This window comes from Chroicocephalus ridibundus, chromosome 2, assembly GCF_963924245.1.
Source record: "Chroicocephalus ridibundus chromosome 2, bChrRid1.1, whole genome shotgun sequence".
In the NCBI taxonomy this organism is placed as follows: domain Eukaryota; kingdom Metazoa; phylum Chordata; class Aves; order Charadriiformes; family Laridae; genus Chroicocephalus; species Chroicocephalus ridibundus.
Genome location: NC_086285.1, coordinates 3,660,638 through 3,680,010, shown reverse-complemented (window position 1 = coordinate 3,680,010; position 19,373 = coordinate 3,660,638). Strand labels below are relative to the sequence as shown.

The 19,373-nt window shown below is 41.6% G+C and overlaps 1 protein-coding gene across 22 annotated transcripts in view; it reads right to left on the bottom strand.

The window, feature by feature from the left end:
- Positions 1 to 19,373, bottom strand: part of OBSCN (obscurin, cytoskeletal calmodulin and titin-interacting RhoGEF) — a 200,494-nt gene that overhangs the window by 39,359 nt on the left and 141,762 nt on the right. For 20 of the 22 annotated variants that reach the window (XM_063324255.1, XM_063324262.1, XM_063324258.1 and 17 more), the window contains 11 exons: positions 19,054 to 19,227; positions 17,464 to 17,623; positions 16,473 to 16,589; positions 15,094 to 15,258; positions 13,591 to 13,749; positions 12,372 to 12,549; positions 10,601 to 10,714; positions 9,732 to 9,899; positions 9,371 to 9,473; positions 8,641 to 8,770; positions 7,406 to 7,511 (listed from right to left, as the gene is read on the bottom strand). In XM_063324255.1, the coding sequence (XP_063180325.1) occupies positions 7,406 to 7,511; positions 8,641 to 8,770; positions 9,371 to 9,473; positions 9,732 to 9,899; positions 10,601 to 10,714; positions 12,372 to 12,549; positions 13,591 to 13,749; positions 15,094 to 15,258; positions 16,473 to 16,589; positions 17,464 to 17,623; positions 19,054 to 19,227 (1,574 nt within the window). Of the gene's footprint in view, positions 1 to 1,133; positions 1,177 to 7,405; positions 7,512 to 8,640; positions 8,771 to 9,370; positions 9,474 to 9,731; positions 9,900 to 10,600; positions 10,715 to 12,371; positions 12,550 to 13,590; positions 13,750 to 15,093; positions 15,259 to 16,472; positions 16,590 to 17,463; positions 17,624 to 19,053; positions 19,228 to 19,373 lie in introns of all 22 variants that reach the window. The other 2 variants (XM_063324276.1, XM_063324277.1) reach the window with 1 other exon arrangement.

Genomic DNA, 19,373 nt, shown 5'->3' with positions numbered 1-19,373 from the left:
GATGTGCAAGAGAGAGCAGCAAAGGCAGAACCCCTTCCTGCCTCTCCTGTCTGCTCTTTGCCTATTCGAGGTGGAAGCTGCTAAGAGGGGGGACTTTTCTTCTGAGCCACTGCCTCCAAATGGGCTAAGGGCATGGATCGTAAGAAATAGTCATTATAGAAAACAATAAAAGAGATAAAAGGTAAGCAGCTCTTAACTGTAGTTTAGTTGTCATTTCACACATCCTTCTCACCATCTAAAAAAAGTAAAAGAAGTCAACTTTAGCATCATGTCCAAGTCAAGGACTGATTTTAGCAGTAGAACAACTCCCGAGGGAATGCATTGCCCCCAAATATCCATTGTATAGTCACCTACTACTGTTAGGACACAATCTGAATAGCTTGGAGGTGCTCAGAAGGCCTACCACAGAAGGACAATGACCCCCTTCTAGCACATGAAACAGTTTTATTATGTATTTGTTTGTGATACTTCAAAGCAAGAAGATACATTAAGTTTTTAACGGCTGATGACCTTCTGGTCTACATATGACTGAGAAAGTACCGTTTTTTGATGAAATTAATCTTTGTATGTTGTTGGTACCCAATATAAACCCAAAGTATCCAAAAAAGACCAAGTCATTATCAGAACAAAAATTCATTTTAGAAATACAGAGACAGAAGGGGATAAAACCGTGCACCTTCCATCTGCTTCATCCTAAAAAGCTTTCCTGAAAAATTCAATGCAGAAAGCCAGAAGAAATCACGGTAAGCTATAAGATGTTTGTTAAATTTGGACGTTTTATCAAGTAGCCAGTTCTCAAAGCTGGTGTCTTTTCAACATTGAGAGTCAGACTCTACGTTCGTGAACCCTTGTGCAACTCCAACAGTATTCAATGGCATTTTCTTTCACATGTAATACCATTAAAAAACTGACCCAGGCTGTGTCTAATACCAGTGTTGCTGTTTTTTAAAAGGGATAATAAGACTTTTTTTTGAGATGGGCACTTCTCATACTACAGAATACCATGAGATCTGGTGGGATGGGAATGAACACTCTTGCATGGCCAATAAACACAAGCTTGTTATTGGATCATGCATCGGCAGCAAGGCAAAACACAAATGTTACCAAAAAAAAAAAAAATAATCAGCACTTACATGATGATGGTTTTCTTGGGCACTTTAGTCTCTTGTTCAGTGACTACAAAGAAAACAGTATGAACAGCATGGGGTTAAAGAACGGCAAAAGCTGAAATGATTAAATTAACTTTGCTCAGTTAATCAAAATAAACCGGAATGAAAAAAAAAAATAACTGTACCATCCCATCCATGCTTTCTGTGGTTATTTCCAGCATCATCTTTAGTGTTTCTGACCAAGAATGAGAATTCAGAGTGCTCTCTGAACAGTGAATGATTTGGCTTTGAAATGAAATATTTTGTGGAGAACAATATTGCAAAATCTGTTTATTCTACCATGAGATTCTGACATTTTGGTTTGGCAGGTCAAAGCTAGAAAACAAGGTCCTTTTTTTATTTTATTTTTTTCTAAAATAAGGTAGTGATGGTGTGAGAAACCTGAAAATGCCTTGATTAGGAAAATCCTGGTGAGCTGAAATTCTTTAAACTGTGTTTTCACTTGCTAGAAAAAGAGTTTCCCCAAACACTGAACAGTTTCCAAGCTTTTGTGGACTAGATGCAAAATCCAAGCTGATAACAATGAAAACTAAAATCATTATCATCAGTACAGAAAATCAGCATCCAAAAAACCCCAACCCTAGGAAACCCAGGAGAGCCCTGCAATACACCTCTGTCTACTCCATCGCTTTTTTGCTATAATTTACAATTTTTCCTGCCCCTTGTCCCATTACAAACTAGAAGCTGTTGATGCATATCAAGATCAAAAGAAAAGTAACGATTTAGCAATTTTGCAAATATGTCTTAAAATTCACGTTTTTAAAAATAAGAAAGACACCATTTGAAGAACTAATAGACGTTTTTCAGCAGGTTCCCACCCTATCTGCTGGGAATAAAATCAAGACACTGAACCAGACTGTTTTGAACACACTCTGAACTGATGAACCTACTTGAGATCTAGAAAAAACAGCAAGCCCCACTTTTTGTTTAATAAGCTGGTAAAGTTTCTAAAAAAACCCTTAATTGAATCTCAAAGTAATTTGTCCAGCACTTGGTTCGCTATCTTCCAGCCAGCCTATAATAAATAAGCTCTGGTAATTTTCAGTTGGTACGATTGAAAGTGAACTGCAACTTAAAAATGTATCTATAAAATCACCAACAGTTTTTGCCCAGGGAACTTGTAGCGTCTATATTATTTGTTAAATAACTCATGATTAGTGCTGATGTTTTCAATAGTGTCTCAGAACTGCACTGACTAAAAAATTAAAAATACATTTACAATATTAGATGGAATAGTTTAACCTAATTTTCCTTCCACTTGATTTCCAAGAGCTCTCTTTTGCCGCCAGGTAAAACGACAATTCCCACCATAACGAAAAAGAATTTTGTGCAAAGGCTGATGTTAATATCTGATCTAGAGCTCTATGGTTTTTTTGCAGAGCCTCCCCTCTTTTATGCATGTAAAAATCTGGAATAATTTCCAATAGAGTCAAAGGAGTTACTGCAGGTGGGTTTAAACAAAATCTGTTTGGAAATTATCGCTTACTGGGGAAGTAAAGGGCAAAAGTCTTTTCAAATGTTTATCCCTGAACGTAATTACAGTACAGCAGTTTACCTAGCCTTAGTTAATATTTTTTAAATAATTCAAAATCTTTTTTTTAATTATACCATGACAGAAGGTGAACTGAGTGCTCGAACAGCTTACTGCACCCAGGTTAGAAATTTTCAAGGAATTTTTAAACCCTTAAATTGATATTGCGCAACTTTTACTTAACTTTTAGAAAACCTCACTGAATAATATCGTGAGATTAATCCACAAGCAGCAAGAGTATCAGTTCTGAAGTAGGTAGGAATTAATTTCATTATACGCCTAAACATTGGTGGTTTTTATAATTACTTTAACAGCAATTGTATTAAATAATGATTAAATATGCATTTAATGAGATCTCCCCCTGTCTGCAAAAGGAAGTCTCTTTCCTGTTTACTCTGTTATTGCCTGTTCTTGCAGTCCTCCCAAATGGCGTTGACCGCAATATTTCTATATTTTTATATGTATTCGAAAGTCCAGCAGGCCTGGGATGAGAAAGCTGTAAATGGCACATAGTAAAGGGGTCCTGATGACTTGCAGTTTAGTGCAGGACAGATTGATTTTACGTGTGCTACCCAAGATGTGAGGGAGGATTCCAGCAACCCGATATATGAAGGATAAAACCACACGAAAGTAGGATGAGAGAATTTGTGTTTCTTTTTTTTGTTTGTTTTTTTTTTTTTCCCAACCCCCGAGAGGAAAATATTCTGCATCCGTTTTAGCACCGGATTTATCATTTCAACTTGTTCAATAGCATTTTAGGAACACAGCTTTGCAAAGCAGGAGCCCCTGATAAGCAGGTTAAAAGCTGGAAGCATTAGGATCAGCCAGTGCTTCTACAGGACTAGACTCCTCTTTGGTTAATACGTTAAATCATGGACTTAAAATTGATGAAACACTTAGGGTAAGTCAGTTCTTGTTGCTCTGAATGGATGAAAGCTGGTTTATGGCCTTTATTACAAACTTTAAGTCTGCTTTCTCCACTCACAGAAACGTAAAACTATTTTTCCTGCACCAGAACCGCTGCTGGCATAAACCATGGGAGCCCTGCTCTGCCTTCCCCCCTCTGCCGCTGCGCCTGGGAGATTCACAAATCTGACATGAACTGCTAAAGTCAATCTTAAAACGAGCGATTCATGGGCACAACGCGGTTTCCTAAATTGTGCAAATGAAAAGCAAGTGTGGTGCACTCTTTCTAAACAAAAAGGCTCCACTCCTGCGACGACCGAGGTGGTTGTAAAGGCAGATTGTGCTCTCTCAAATTTGTACTGAAAATGAGGGGGCCAGCCCAAAAATGAGACTAACCAAAGATGACAACAGAATAAAAATAACAAGATAAATATCCTAAACATCACCCCAACCGGAGAACTTTAAAACGGTCAGGGGGACAAACTCCTATGCCCTATTTCTTCAGTAAAAGGGCAACACTAGGAGTTCTAACACGTTTTAAAGCAATCTTCCATCTGAGAGCCTCAATTTTTAGCTTTTCCCTCCAAGATGGGTATTACCCAAACACAGCAATGACATAACTTGCCCAAAACTCTGCGTGAGACTATGAAGAGATTCCTCTTGCCTGGCTGTAATTGCACCCATCGTTTTTCTTTACGGCTTTGCTTATCTCTGCTTGTGTAGCTGACTCCTTCCCCTACTATCAACTATCTCATTCTATGTCCTGGACCTGCCTGCCCAGGTGAGAATGCAACACCTTTGAAAAACACCAGGCTTTATTTTTCTTAAAAAAAAAAAAAAAAAATGAACAAATTAGTGAGCCTGGGACAAATGGATTGCGATGGGTAAGACATCAGCCCAGAGCACGTCAGCCCAGATCTGCCGCGTGGAGGTTAAGCAGCAAGGTGCAAAGCAGACAGTCAACTTGAAGTCAAAGAGAAGGATCTTCTTTCAGTTACACCTTTTTTTTTTTTTTTTAAAAAAAAAAAAAAGTGTCTACAATTCTTCCAATAGTCACATAAAAAGAATTTTTAAAGCAACTCTTCATTGACTTCAGTGCAGCGACCAAGTGAAGCTGGAGGCGGAACTCAGCGTTTCAGACTTGCAGCCCCAGCTGTGGGTGCCCGCAAAGGGACCCCTTAGTCCAGTGGTTTCCATCCTTTGGGGATTTGGTCCTTCCAATGGATCAGCATATCCCCATAGTCTGAATTTAAAGCTAATGACAAGAAGTTTGGGTTCGAGACCCGTGGTGTTGGACCATCACTGACTGCAGGTCAGGGCTCGTAAACCACTGCACTAACGGGATCCCAAATTGTGACAGTAGGGTTTGGTTCAGTATAACAAACAGTACGAAAAAAGCAGGAGGATAAAAAACTGAAATAGTTGCAACTAAAACCCCTTGGGTGCCTCAGGAGACTCTGGTAATAGTCATTTCACAGAACCAACGATAAATCAGGTAAAATTCAGACCCACTGCGCAGGTGAGCTAGGAAACAGACACAGCAGCTATTTTCTGTTTTAATAGTACCACACAGCAGAAATGTTGTCCTCTTGGTGAAGTTACAAGTAATCCCGTTTTCACAAATAGAAAGGATTGTGAGGATGGAAAAAGAAAGCCTTCATGAGATCCATCCATCCTCCAGTTCCTTGCCAGATGAACCTGATTTTTCCATAGGTAGATGAAGGCTGGTTATTGCGTCTCGAGAAAGCACCGAATTCCCTCCTCAGTCAAGTGCATTATGCCAAATGCATCCCTGATGCGATTCTGCTCAGAACAATCCTCTTGCTCCATGGATGAGCCTGCTCTTTGCTCCACTGGCCTGAGGCAGCTCTCCCTCTGTTTCTCCCTGGAGATGACTCAGGGATCTATTTCCTTCCCTAATACCAAGCTCAAGCAATTGAGCATCACGGATCAAAAACTGTTTCATAATATTTCTGAAGCTTCCAGGCAAACTCCAATTATATTTCTTCAACCAAGCTCATGAAATTTTTTATTCACGACTGCGGGAATAACAGCACATGAGTAATTTGGGGCTGAAAGCGTATATTTGCAACCCCCAGAGCTGAACAATGCTCCTATCGCTGTTTTAACAGCCCTTGTTTGTTTTTATAACATCTTTTGCCTTCGTACAAGGGAACTTCATCAAGATATGCCACCCTAACAGTGATTTGTTTATGTTCCTCTACATCCTGCGTACAACTTATTTTTCTCTCTTTAGGGCGTAGAAAGGAAAAAGCATTCAAGTGCTTCAAGGTTTATCCCGCTGAAACAATTCTAGTGTTGTTATACTGCTAACACTGTTCTCCCTGTAATGCTTTTGAGTGATTTGATGGTACTGTTGGGAAAGGACTACGAGGAAAGCAAGCGTAAAACCAGGACGAGCGAGTACAGAAACCAGGATACTAATCACAGCCCGTTGTGTCTGAATCCTCTTAATGTAATAATACAACATCAGTGTCTACAGAAGGCTGGCCCAAAGGTCCCTCCAGACCAGAACCCTGTCTCAGACAGGGCCAAGAGCAGAGGCCTATGGAAAATGATTAAAAATAAAAAAAAATAAAAAAGAGTGGAGTGCCATTTTCTCTGAATATTTTTTCCAGACTCCAGTCATTTGCTGCACAGCAGCTTCTTGAGTCAGAATGCCTTTGGGTTTGGTGGCTTTTAGCGGATGTTGATAATAAACTGTCACTTGAACTCCTGTTACTACCACAAGACAATGTGAAAACGCTGAAGATAAGGAAAGAAGGTCCTACAGCTCTTGGCAAACCTCTGGCTTTTGTTGGCCGTGTCTCCACTAACTATATCTGGGACAGCTCGCTGCCATCAAGGTTCAGTGGCATGGAACGGTCTGTGCCTATCCTAGTCCTCTCTCGTACCCTCCAGAACAGTAAGTCATCTATTATCGATGGTCCCTTGGCTGTATTATCTCCTGAACCACTGCTGGGAGCTATTTGAGAGAGGCAGCACTGGCCTGTGCTCAGCCAGCCAAGGACACTGCTAAGATGTACAAAGAACCAGTTTCCTACGCCAGGAAATGTTCCTTACGCAGATATAGCCACTAATTTAAACTCAGTTGTGATGGGTTTACAGTAAGCCTGTCCAAAACACTGCTGGTGGAAATCCCTTCGATAAGAAGGTAACTCGGTCCATATCACTCTACCAATTCAGGTGAAACATGCAGAAACGAAAGGAATAGACTCGGTGACTATGTGATACCTGAGAAGTCCTAGATAATGGGCGAATTAATACTGCTCAGGATGTAGAGCTGTCAGTTCTGCTTTCTCAGTCACTCCGGGGGGTCTTCGGTGCTATTTCAGCAACAATCCCAACAAGCCTGCAGCTTTACAGACCGGCCCCTGGCTTTTTGGTTTGTTTTTTTTTTTTTTTTTTTTTTTTTTTTTTTTTCCACCAATACGTAACTCATGATCTGCCAGACTGACACACATTTTTGAGTATTCCAACAGGAATAGAAACCTTTTTTCTTGCACTAGTGGTGGTGTGACATACCCTTCATTTGCTCCTCCTTTTTCATATAATGCATTTATAAGCATTATATGATGCAGTTGATTTACCAGGTTTGGAAATCAACAGATGGTGATGGGTATAGAGCTGAGCTGCAGTATACCCATGCACATCTCGGTAGACATACAGATACGTGTACACCAACAAACATGGATAAGATGGCAAATACATTTGATCCTCAATGAAATGGCTTTAAAGTAATTCGCTGCCATACTTACAGAGCTGCTCAAGGTCATACCTTCTATGGTAATGGCTTGGTCTCCTCTCCTCTCCTGGGTCAGGGCTGCAGCGCTGTGATGGTAAAGTTCTGCTCCGCTTTTTGCAGACCCTAATCTGTTCACCAGCTAGAGAGAATCACGCAGTACCGAATGAAACGCAAGACGTTTTTGTATAATAAAACCTTCCTGTACTACATTATAAATTCATTGCAGTTACAGGAGCGGGTGAAGAAGTGACCCTAAACCCAAGCTAGAGTTTGTATGAACACATCGCTGCTCAGTGGAGTTTGTGACAGTGCTTTACCACAAATGACTCGCACAGACAAGTTACAGCACATGAACTAACTTGCAGTTATTTGCAGTTTGCTCTGCAGCCTGTCACTTGGTCCGGAGGCAGATGTGTCTCTACCAACAGGCCCAGACTCCTGCCATATGCCATTGAACTGGTAACTAAAGAGGAGGTTCTTTTGTTTATCATCCATTAATCCACTGAGTCTTACTCAGCCAATGGAATTCTGGATCTTGGGATCTTATAGCTAATGGTAAGTGCAAGGCAATGTGATTTTGCAAAAATTCTACTAGGAGTCTTTAAATCTTATCAAACTTCCGAAATATTTCTGTGGAATAACCGTGAAGTTGTTGGGAGCTGAGCTGCTTACTTGACCTATGCTCGTTTCCTAAATTTTTATTTTTATTTTTTTATTTATTATTGCTGAGCCCTAAGTGCTTATTACGACTTCACAACAATGAATGCATGGACTATGACTAATTTTAGAAGATATTTTAGAGCACATTTATTATAATTTATTAGATTCTTCCATGCACACTTGCTAAATAGGAATTTCAGTGGTTTCCGCTTCTATTTACACTCAATTTCTTTCTTTTGGCTTTGGATGGTTTCTTTGTAGTGACACGAATCTGTTCTAATGTAAAGACAGTCCAGAAAGAAAAGTCATGTCAGAATGGCCTTAAACTGTGTAATAGGTACCTCTAGAGATCTGGATTTAAGCTCCAAAACGAGCTCACTCTTCTTATTTGCAAAACCAAACTCTCTGATTAGAATATTCTGAAGCTTTTGGATGTCGGCAATCCAGATCTAGTCGAGGAGAACCTGACTTGTGTAGACTTTTTTTCATAAGGTAGGCAGCAGCAATTACTCAGCCGCTAATCTCTTGCAATGCATCTCTCCCAGTAAAATGAATTCTCCTACCTACGTCATGTCAGACGGCAGATTTTTACATCCCTCTCAACTTACCTCACATTCATAGTGTCCCATATCTTCATTGGAAGGGTTCTTGACCACCAGGACTATTATGCCACTCCTTGGTTCACTGAAAGTCTGGTATTTACTTGTGTCCTTCAACATTACACCATCTTTGTACCACCTGCATGCGGAAAACACTGAGTATAAGCCACAAAAAAATACGCAGTATCAAGAAAACCCCAGCTCACTGATCCATCTATCAGAGCAGTGGGCAAAAAACTCAAGAGTTAGTCATTAGACAAAAGTTTGGATCCTGGAAAATAGGTCTACATGTGGGTAGATCACACGTGGGTACTGAGCTGCACAGATTTATGAGATGCTTCTCAAGAAATCTCATCAGCTAATGCAGGGAAAAGGGCTTCTAATCATGCGAAGCGGTGCTGAGCTTTTTGTCCGAATACCCCAGCCTGGTTGCCGATAAAGTAAATTCAAGCATAAGGCAGGGAGGTTAAAGAAATGATAAAACGTTGTCAGGGCGTTAGACCTGATACAGTCCTACGGCAGGTAAAATTTGTAGGTATTTCTTTTCAGATGCTAGCTAGAATAAATTGCTGAGAATCTCAGGAATGTTGGGACCAAGAAAAGACAGCACTGGGATGGGTTTAAGGTGGAAGACACAGAGATGGAAGGGTCATAACCTTGAAACAAAGGGCAGGAGACTCTTCTGACCGTGCAAAAATGGGAAAACAGGATTTGTTCCAGTGTGACTTGAAGAACTGACCTGATTTGAGGCCTAGGTGCTCCTTCGATAGTGCAGGTAAACTGGGCATCTTCACCCTCAACAAAATAAGCATTTCTAACCTTGTTCACAAAGCGTGGTGGCACTGCAAAACAAGGATAAATGGAGCTAGAAGTATGGCCAGATACGAAGGATGTGTCCCTTACCGGATAATTCTCAGGATGTCTGCACATGAGACACTAAAGACCAAATTTTTTGACCTAAGAATAGTTGACTACACTTGTATATCAAATAAATTATCCAGTAGATGTTATACAGAACTTCTGGAATGTCTTAATACTCCTTCTGGAATGTCTTAATATTCCAGACTCCTTTAAAACAATGCATCTGTGCAGAACTTTACCTTGAACAAGGATCTTTCCCAAGGTACTGGCATTTCCAGCAGGACTGGAAGCAAAGCACATGTACTGTCCCGAGTCAACACCAGTTAGGTTGTCCAAGATCAATGTGCAGGAACCGTCAGGATCTTCTATTATAATGTGATGGGGATCCACCTCCACGGGCTTTCCATCTTAAAGACAAAGGGAATTTTTTCTTTAAATAGCTTAGTATCAATTATGTTTTCTCCTTGGGAATTTCATCCAGCTTTTTGGCTAGAGAGGACCGAGAGCTGGATTTGCTTTATGGCAGCTGGTGTCGGTAGTTGAGGAAGGAGCTCTTCATCTCCGTCCAGCTCTCTACAAAACATCCCCTGGGCAAATAATGTTGAGGGACCTCATATGTCATCACTCCTCATTTAAAAGTGAAATTCTCTCAGAGCACGTGCTGTGCAGTTATAGCTCTGATTTGCTAGCCAAAGGAACACCTCCAAAGTGACTGTGAATGTGCAGAACAGATCTTTACAAAGCATGAACTTACAGCAAAGCTGTTTCTTCTGCAGTACAGTAACGCTGGGGAAAAGAGTGCGCCCACACAGCGGTCTGTGCTATGACATGGAAACATCCGAGCTACTTCAAACAAGTTGTTCATTTCCTAGAAGCTGTCTAACTGCCACAAGATGGGGATTTATATGGACGAAAAGGCAAACCTTAAAAAGCAGGGTATATTAGCTCACAGTAAGATCTACGTTGCTCGGGTTGTTTAGTAGCTAACTTTAAGATTAGACTTGGGCATCTCTAGGCGGTCAGCTTTTAGATTACCCACTAATTAGCACAAAGCAATATCGAGGGAGAACAAATTTGCAGGATGCGTTTAATGACTTGCTGCTCTTACCTTTGTACCAGCTGACAGATGGCTTGGGAGCTCCGGTGACTTTGCAAGCCAGCTTGACTGTCTCTCCCAGCTCAGCTGTACAGTCGGCCAGCTCTTCCTCAAAGTCTGGAGGTACTGAAACGTCAGAATAAGCACGTTAGTCTGGAGGAGGAGGGGGCTCTGTCTGTAGGATGGCTGCTGCAAATATAAGCATAGGTATAATTTTTGCAAATCTGTGAGGTTCGGAATGGAAAGCTGAACAGGAAATTTTCGCAGCTAATGACTTTCCAGGTGACGTGTTGTCCCTGCCCATCTGAGACTAAGTTCAGTTTTGTCAAATGTCTGCTGTTGGCTATAAAGATGGGCCATAAAAAAAAGAACGGGATTTGTTGCTGATCTGGAAGTATTTTAGGCCGGCCATGATTTTAATAAGCACATCCCTTATTCAGACACCGCGCAGCCGTCACAGTTAAGATAATTCCCCAATGCTAATGCACCCCTGATATCCAAACTAGTATTCTGCTGGTGTCCATACAATAAAAGCTATGCTTTGTTAAGGGACTTTTATTTTAAATTATTACTACCATATAAAACTATTCAAAATCATTCTGATATTCTTCCTCATTAGAACACCTCACTAAAAGCACAAAAATAAAATGGCCAGACTTGTTTTCAGTGTGTGTACACTAAAACCAACTCTGTTCTGGCATTTTAAGATGCCAAATTTCCTTACACTGTAAAGGACACCATTTCTAGCTTATACCTGGACAATAAAGATCTAATAACCCTGCTGATAAGTTCTGTGGATAGAAAATTGGTAGAATCTCAAATGACAGCGAGGATAAAGCAGCCTGAAAGACAAAAATCCAAAGGAAATCCATGTGCCCAGACACAGCAATGTGAGCAGAAGTTGAGTGGAGGATTTGGTACCCAACAAAGTCATGGGGGAGCTTTTTACTGGTGTGAGTAAGACTCTGGGTCAGGTCCCAAGGCTACTTTTCCCACTGGAGTATGATACTCTTCATGCAGTGGGCCAGGGCCTTTGTCACCAAATTCTGTGGTCATCTGCCCTTCTGCAATCCCTGCCAGACCAAACGCCTCTCTAGTGCCTACTCTGCAAAGTTTCAATACGGTGTTTCCCTTCTCTGGTGATGCACCTCTTCCGGGCTATTTCGCTGGAAAACAACATCCTTCGCTTATTGACAAAATTTATTGACAAAAATGGGTGAATATGAAGACAGGGAACTGAGCAACCACTTCAGTCTCTGATGCTGATTCTCCACATCAGCTGAAACAGCTGGGAATTGCCAGCTCTTCTCAGCTCATCAGCCTGTGTTTTCCACGCTTGCATAACGGATATTGAAGAGTAATTCGAAAGTTACTCATCTGCTTTGCTATTGCCTAAAAACCTGTACGGGTCCTGTGGGACCTCTGGCATGTAAACTTAATCACTTCAGTGATATACAGTCTTGGTTCCCTTGATGGTAAATGGAGAGAGTTAAACACCACTGGCCCATCCTGACAAAAGTGCCTTCCCCAGCACAGGTGTAGGAGCCAACACTGCTGTAACCATTCCAGTCAAAGCTTACTGCTCGCTGTCAAGCCATGTGAATTGTGATTTACAGCAGTCTGTGATGTGATCAACGGAAAACCTCCAACCCTAGTTCAGTTTAAGAGATGGAAGATGACCCTAAATTGTTTCTCTCCCTCTTTTGTTAATCTCCTCCCTGAATCCGGAGACCACCCAAGAAAAAAAAAATGTGAGATTTGGGTTATCTCAGGCCATACTCACTCCAGACAGGCTCGCTGATCCGCTGCTGTATGCCACAGATCTCCTTCACCCAGGAGTTCTTGATATTCACTGTACGTGCCTGAAGGAGGTACTTGCGGACCAAGTCTTCTCGTTCGTGCCAGATCTCAAATGCCCGGTCATCCCCTTCCACAAGGTCGTTCACATCTATGTTGTTCAGCTGCATGACAGAAGGACAAGAAAGTCAACACACAGCCTGTGTTCTTACGGCTGAATTTCAGCCAGAAACTTTCCCACAATTGAAACCCCAGAGTTTAGGACAGTTCAGATTTGGAATTAGCTTTTGGGGACCAGAACCATCTTCAGTCAAGGTTTGAAATGGAAACAACTTTAAACACCAGCAAGGCTCCTGCTGCCAGCGTGTACCCTCGTCAGTGGTCATGAGTTGTGCCATTCCCATTAAAGCTATATTAGATGCTCCAACAGCAAAAGGGATAATTTACACCACTTTTAGAGATTTTTCAGATTGCATGAGCAATGCAACATGGCTTTGGCTGAACAGCAGTCAGGGTCCCTTTGCAATCCTTTCCCCAGTATACTTGACTTTCCGGTCACCAAACAGACATTTTCCTGGGAGTAATTATCACATTTCAGGAAAATAACATCCAGCGTTAAAGGGTATCCCAGGGTGGGACACACCAACCCTACAGTGCAGCCCAGGAACAGCACAGTTAGGGACTACATGAAAAGAAATTACAGAGCAGGCGCTCTCCAGACAAAACATTTTTTTTCTTTGTTGGATAATAAAATCTGCCAGTCAACATCAATGTGGAGAGTGATAAGGACTTTCAGAAGGCCCTGGCTTGGTCAAGAACTCCATGGGGTTTTTGTTTGGTTGGTTTTTACTGGAGTTGAACATTTAATGCTTTGGGAAAATTCTTCCTGCAATTTCTTGCAGTTCTAACCTGAGCCCTGAATGCCTGAAGATGAACAGGTCAAATCCTCTGAATTTTTCATGTCTAAACAGGAATTGGTGTCAGGAAAGGACATAACCTCTCCTGGAGGTATTTCCCCCAGTTTAATACCAACACTACAGACTGCCAAAACCAACAATCTACAAATACTAGATTCTACTTCAAAAACTTTCAGAATAGCTCAAAAGGATAAGTGAAATGTCCCATTTCGATGACCAGAAGATGCATATAAATGTGAAGTTCTCAATGACAGAGAAATGTTGGAGGTGAAGGTATAATGATCAGACCTTCATGATGTTCTTGAAGATGTAACTGTAGGTGTCTGTCTTTGTGTCTCTCTTTGGTTTGCAGATCACAATATAATTTTTGAAGAGGAAGACATGTCTTTTGTGTCCTTTCCACGCCATTCTAGCTCCTGGAGCTCCTTCCCACACAATGAAGTGTCCCTGATAGGAAAAAGAAGGAAGAGCACATAGTGATAAACCTGGAATAATTACCACAATGTCGTCTCACTATCATTTTCAGTGAACAGATAACAAGTGGTTACTGTAACATCGTCACCTGTTTTATCTCTGTTTTATTACAGCACAGCAGATTGTTTCTAATGCTGAAGGTGATGCATCAGACTGACAGCACCAACAGGGGTGCACACAGTGGTTGTCATTACATTGTCTTTCGAATGGCATTCTTTGTTGCCAGAAAAATACGGAGCTCTTGTCAGGTAGGCACACTCTTGGAAATGGAAATGCCAATGGAAAATTGTATTTTGTGTGTTATGCGGACACTTTATGTGCTCACTTGGTCTCCTTCACCACAGCAGGACATTCATTTCAGATACCTTCAGACATATACAGCTCAGTTAGTGACATGGGTTTCCCCTGGCATCATTGGAGAGAAGTAAGCACTCCTGGGGTGCGATTGGACTCTCTTTTGGATGTCTAAATGTGGGTAGATGAATCCCCACCAGAACATCTCACTATCAGTGCAATTTAGCCTTACAACTCCCCTCAGCAATACACCGTGATTCCCACACAAGACACAGGATACAAGCAGGCAGAGTAAAAGATTTGCCCAACGTGACACAGTAAGTCCGCAAAGAAACAGGAATTCGAGTAAGGGTGTTGAAAGTCCTAGCCTAGTGTCCCAATAGCTGGGTCGCCTTCCCTCTGTGCTCCTAAACCACACATCTGTTCCATGAGAGAGACATGAAGAAGCACACAGGTCTTCTGGAGATATATGAACAGCTGTGGGAGAACATCCATAAACTGATCTGATAATTTTACACAGAGCGTACGCAAGATATATTATTGCTACCTTGTACCGACATCGCAGCAAACTAGGCTCTTCGGAAGATCTATGTCAGTGTGAAAACATGTAGGCTGAAGAGGGTCAGTGAGCTTCTAACATTTGAGGAATCAACAAAAAAACCCCACTGGTGCCAGTAATTTCAGGAATTGGCCCATATAACTTGCCAATAATAAGAGAGGAGGAGAAAAAATTAAAATGCTTCAAAATCATGTGGGGGCCCAGAACAAATCTGTTCCTGTTTGATGAGTGGGTTGAAAAGGCAAATAACTCCAATAAGTGTGAATTGCTCCATAAGTGTCTGTGCTCTGGTGCTTCAAATCTTAATCAAGCCAGGAGACCCATGTGTCTGAACGGTAAGAATGGCAATAAGCAAATACTCTTTCAGATATGATTTCTAAAGGGGCTTCTTGTAGGACCTAAGGATATTTAGAAACTACTGAAGGCGCTCATAGCACTAACGCCAACTGAGAAATTCCAGTTACCTGTCGGATGGGTTCACCAAGGCTTTCCAAGGTCCCCGGATAATTCTCAATGAGTGACACATGGAGGTTGTTTTCTGCTCTTCGGGTGAGTGCAGACACGATGGCATAAGCCTGCTCCAGCAAAGTGCAGTTTTGGCTATTTCTTGCTTTGTTTCGGATTAATTCCTGTAGACGAATGAAGCAAACGTTACTGGGCAGTCAGAAAAAAAATTAATACATTTCCTTAATAGCCAAAGACTTTCTCAGTATCTGTTCCAGCTCTTTCATCTGAGCAACTTTTAGCCCATTCTTTCACCACGTGCTGCTTAGCTACTAAATCCTATTCCTTCTTACCTCTTCTGTAGCCTTAATGAGTAACCATCTGGCTTTTCCTTACATCAATTGATATTAAACAAAGACAAAGTTGAAGCAAATACCAGATATGTGGCAGTGATTGAAAAGCAAAAAAACCCCAAAGCAATGCTAAATGTATCCATTGCATTTCTCTTGTGCTTACCCCGATGACACCACGAGGCAAGCAATTCATGTGGCAGTGCTAAACTACGAGTCAATATTAGATTAGTAAAAAGAGAGGTTGGAAAAAGATACAAAATGACAGTTATCATGTTCTTATATTTGCTCCTGTTCCTCTCTCTTAGGAGAGGGACATGCCCACGCTTGCTCTCTCTTCCAAGAGACCATTAAAAATTTTGGTTTCAAGCTATTCCAACTGCTCACTTAGGTAACTCTAGAATACAGCCGTATTTTGGCATGGCTGTATTCTTCCTGGATATCCTAGTGCTATTTCCCATATAAAAATACTATTTAAAATGCTACTTTGAAATGTTTGTTTGTGGTCTGGGCTAGAGCCTGAGATAGTAGGATGGATAAAAGCTCGAAAGATGAAACATTTTGGGATGGTAAAATGGGGCAAAGCTTATCAGAAAACAAAAATTTCACCTTACCATAAAAAACACAAGAAAAGAAAGTGGTAAGTCAGTATCTTACTCATTGGAAACTGCTTATTTTTAAAACATACCTGTTGCTGAATGTGAAGCAAATTCATACTTGTCATGGATATATACATACATGTATTCATATATATATAAAACCACATATTTTTATATATGTATATGCATATATTTAAAGATCACTCAGATAAAGTTTGCCGAACTTTATGGGGTTGGAGACTGTGAACTTCTACCTGCATTTACATTTACAAAACTATTTAGAGAGCAGCATCACTGGTGATGGTTACTGTCTGTCTTACTCAAGCAGCTTTCTGTTGTCGTTGCATCAGAAGGAAGGCAAGAAATACGAAATAAAGTCTTTTTCTACACAAGCTGCACGAAGCAGAACATAAGCTTATCAGATATAAGCACGCAACAGAAGTGCTTCACCTTGATTATAGTCTGATACTGCTGGATCCTGTTTATGGGTTTTTCCAGGTAGTGCTGCAGTGGTGGGATAAGTGGCTGTGAAGGATCTTCATTCATTAAAATTTCGTCTGTGTATCTCTGAGAAAATACATAGAAGAATGAGGAAAGGTTGTTATAAAGAACAATAAAAAGGATTACTCCTATATGATGCTGGTTCATAGACTAACTCAGCCAAAACTGGATAGCTCTCCCAGACCTTACATCCCATATTTTGGACATCTGTAACGCTCCCCGATCCTTTACCAGCCAGTTATTATTCTAGACTGCAAGAAGTCTGAAATGCTGAATTTGTCGAGAGGAGTCCATGTGCGAGGACGTCAGCCACGGAGCTGGGTGTCTATCCTTTCCAGTGATCTGTGAATGTGGGGTGAGGGTGAACACGTGCATTTTTTTTCCTAGCGAGCATCAGGCTGGACCAGCTGGTGAGTAGGATGCTCATGGAGGGGATAAAAGCGTGCAGGATCTGGGCAGGGCCATCAGAGGGACACAGGAGCCGTGCTGCTGCTCCGGGGACCCACAAACATCCATGTGCTCATGGATGTGGAGTGTTGTGTGTGTGTTTTCATGAGTGAACTTCAATCCTGAGCAGCTGGAGAGGAGAAAGGGGATTTCCCTATCTATACTAAAATTTCATGTGAGTTCACTTGGTCTAATAACGTAGTGGTCCTTAAAACATCCCTTAATTACAATTATATAATCACAGCCACACTCATGTCTGTATAATCTTTATAATAATCATAAATGCATTAGCATATGTAAATATATTCCCATATTGATTGTACTGACCAGGAAAAGCTAGACAGTGAATACAAAATTATTATATTTAGCAATGATTTCCCACAAAAATCCTTAATAATCTTTTTCAGGATCACACTTGTGATTAATAACTACACTTCTTGATGCAGTGGGTTCTAGGATGCATGTTCAGCAGGAACTTTGGCTCCTGTTTTACCTTGTAGAACTCCTGGACAGCTTTGCTGACAACGATCGATTCAGCCTGTACCCTCCCCACCAGGTACTGGATGTACTTGTTAAACTCTGCTTCGTGCTTGATAAAGCACATGGCCACGTCATCATCAGTGTCACATTTCTGCAAGCCTCGGAGAAAGACACTGTGGACACAAAGGAAAAAGGACATCTGAGAAGGTGGTGACGGAATGAGGTTAGAACAGAGCCTCAGCAGCCAGACTTTTAAATCAGGAGATTTCAGATTAAAGGAAATGACTGGGGGAAAGGAGGGATGTGGCCACATTAGCATTAAACTTCTCAAAGCCTTTTCAGCCAGGATGATGCTGTCCCTCTTAGCTTGAAAGAATAAGATGTCCTGCAAGGAAGGTAGGGACAACTTTCAAGGGCTTAGGTCAAGCTGGGAAGTCAATCCCTCGCCAGATCCTTATGTTTGAGGATCAATGAACCATTCACGAGTGAAGACAGAGATCCCCACGCTGTCTCACAAAGGATGTTGAGGCAGGTTCACATACACAAAGATTTTTTAGCAGTGTCGGTAGCTGATGACATGCATCACCTCCCGCAATTAAAGTTATTTTGGGGAAAAAACAAAAGAAGAGGGAGGGAGACGAGAGAAAGAGGGAGCAAAGAGAAGGGAAATCTATTCTTGTGGCGCAGCCAGGGAAAGTGCCAGGTGTCCCACATAAGCGTCCTCCCCGTTGCAAAGGCAACGCCCCCCATAATGATTTCCCCAGAGTAACTATCTACTTTTCATCACAATCTGCTCAAACTCCTATTTGATTGCTCCTGCTTGTGACACTGCTAGCACTGATCAGAGCACACGTTGATCGGGGAAGATACTGCACGCTCACTGATTATTGAGCTTTGTACTTGCATATTACTGACGTCCCTCTACGATAAACCAAAGGTTAGGACCACAGGGTAGGAAAATGGGGAAGAAAGGGTGATTCTCATGCTGTTGGCAGGGACTTCCCATGACAGCAAGAGTGTCAAGGTGCAAAAAGAAACCCCTTAGCAATGGGAAGACTTAGGCATGTAAGACATTGTACACCACCTCCTCTCCCTGGCAAGTTGTCCTGGTTGGAGGACACAAGTAAAAGTATTTCAGCCTGAACCTTGGGAAGTCATTCCGTGAACAGTAGATCTGCAGTAAATCCCTCCTTGGAGTAGGCAGAGGCATTTTGCCACGGCGTTGTACCTGGGCAGCCTGTTATAGCTGGATGTGTTTCGAACACATGGATGCTGGCATCAGTTTTAGATGAATGTTTGTCACCACTGAAGTGCCTGTAAGACTATGTTACTTTTTACTAATAGTTCACTGTTTCTCAATTAAACTCACTTAAAAGGGTAAGAAATAAGATGGACATATGAAGCCTTGAAGCTCTGATGGGAGTCCCAACTCTGTGCTCTGATTTAAGCTATGCCATCATTTATGATCCAAAAGGACCATCAGTTCCCTTGTACCTCAGCACTGCCAGTGCTCCATATCCCCCACAGTAATAATAATTACTGTAGCTCTGACGCCAGGCATGTGAACCACAATTTGCTCATGAAGGCACATGGGAATTCCCACCTGGAATGGAAGCGAGTAATGTCATCAATATTTCTGAAGATGGTGGATTTCTGACTGGCGACAGCTCCTGGGACATTGGGACAGGTCTCAGTAAACCTAAGGTGATGAGTCTGGAGGAACTGTAGGTCTTGAATGTAATCCTCTTCTGAGATCAACAGTTCTTGAATAAGAACGCTGAAGGGAAGACAAAGAGGCAAAAAGAAATCACAGAAAAAGCACCACAATTATTCTTGACGTGCTGAGAGATTTTTAGGCTCTGAAATGGAGATATACAATCAGAGGAACAGACTCCTTGGAGCGTGTTAACTAGATCCCCTCTG